At 31.8% G+C, this 1,459-nt stretch overlaps 1 protein-coding gene across 1 annotated transcript in view; it reads right to left on the bottom strand.

Annotated features, from left to right (window-relative positions):
- KYNU (kynureninase) overlaps window positions 1-1,459 on the bottom strand; it is a 99,239-nt gene that overhangs the window by 67,585 nt on the left and 30,195 nt on the right. Inside the window, exon 3 of the mRNA XM_007467469.1 lies at window positions 1,402-1,459. This exon is cut by the window's right edge and continues 37 nt beyond it. Within this exon, the coding sequence (XP_007467531.1) occupies window positions 1,402-1,459 (58 nt within the window). The remainder of the gene's footprint in view (window positions 1-1,401) is intronic.

Raw genomic sequence — 1,459 nt, 5'->3', positions numbered from 1 at the left:
CCTGCTGAAAAGTCAGCTGACTGTTTTATGGGAGTTCTGTTGTATGTAATTACTTGCTTTTCCCTTGCTGCTTTTAAGATTTTCTCTTTCTCTTTATTTTTTGACATTTTAATTACAGTGTGTCTTGGTGTAGACCTCTTTGGTTTGATCTTATCTCTGTGATTTCTGGACCTGGATGTCTGTTTCCTTTCCCAGGTTAGGGAGGTTTTCAGCTATTATCACTTCAAATAACTTCTCAGCCCCTTTCTCTCTTCTCCTCTGGGACCCCTATAATGTGAATGATAGTACACTTGATATTGTCCCAGGGGTCTCTTAAACTGCCCTTATTTTTCAATTCTTTATTCTTTTCTCTGCTTAGCTGGAGTGATTTACACTACTCTTGTCTTCCAGTTCACTGACACATTCCTCTGTATCATCTAATTTACTGTTGATTCCATCCAGTGTATTTTTATTTCAGTTATTGTATTCTTCAGGTCTGTTTGGTTCTTCTTTATATTTTCTATCTCTTTGTTTAACTCCTCACTGTTTTTGTCCATTCTCCCTAATTCATTGAGCATTTTTATAATCATTACCTTGATTTTTTTATCGAGTAGATTACTTATCAACACTTCACTTAGGTCTTCAGTTTCATGTTGTTATTTGTTTGGAACATATTCCTCTGTCACCTCACTTTGCCTAATTCTCTATGTTTATTTGTATGTTTTAGGGAAGTTTGTTACATTTCCTGATCTTAAAGAAGAGGCTGTATGTAGGAAACTTACTATGGGGCCCAGAAGCACACTCGTCTCTGGTCACCAGAGCTATATTTTTTGTTTGTTTAATACCTTAAATTTCATATAAGATTTTAGGCAATGCTGAATAATCAACCCAATTAAGCAGATAACTTTTTTTGAAATGTTAACACATTTACCATCTAAAACTATCTTGAATAGTTTTACCAAGTGTAGATAGAATTCACTTTAAGGAATACATTATATACCAAAAACAGCATCAACTATATTATTTTCAACAGCACTCAGCCTAATTTTAAAAGATCACCATGAGTTAAGTTGAAATGAACCAAAACATATTGGTGTTTTAGACCTTTACCATGTTAAGGTTAATGTTTATTTTACCATATAATAGAACCTTAGAAAATTCACTTAAGTTGATTTTTATGAAACTTATTTAATTATAAATATGTGTGTTTCTCATTGATGAGCAAATACTAGTCCTAGAATATATAATAAAAAATAACATTAGCAATGAGTCTTAATTAAAGGCATGCTTACACCTTAGTGTTATGGATTAAAATAGAAAATCAGGACATTCTTCAATAAAATTTTTACCTTATAACCTATGTGTATAACTAAATGATTATACCTTTATGATTCTTTTGGAAAAAATTCATTTTATACTTACCTACAATGTCAGTCATAAGTCCTAAAATAGTCTCATCTCCTATAATCCAAGGACGTTT

Source organism: Lipotes vexillifer, unplaced genomic scaffold (assembly GCF_000442215.2).
Source record: "Lipotes vexillifer unplaced genomic scaffold, Lipotes_vexillifer_v1.1 scaffold265, whole genome shotgun sequence".
NCBI classification, from domain to species: Eukaryota; Metazoa; Chordata; class Mammalia; order Artiodactyla; family Lipotidae; genus Lipotes; species Lipotes vexillifer.
Note: the sequence above shows the minus strand (reverse complement) of the source record. Positions and strands in the feature narration are given on the sequence as shown.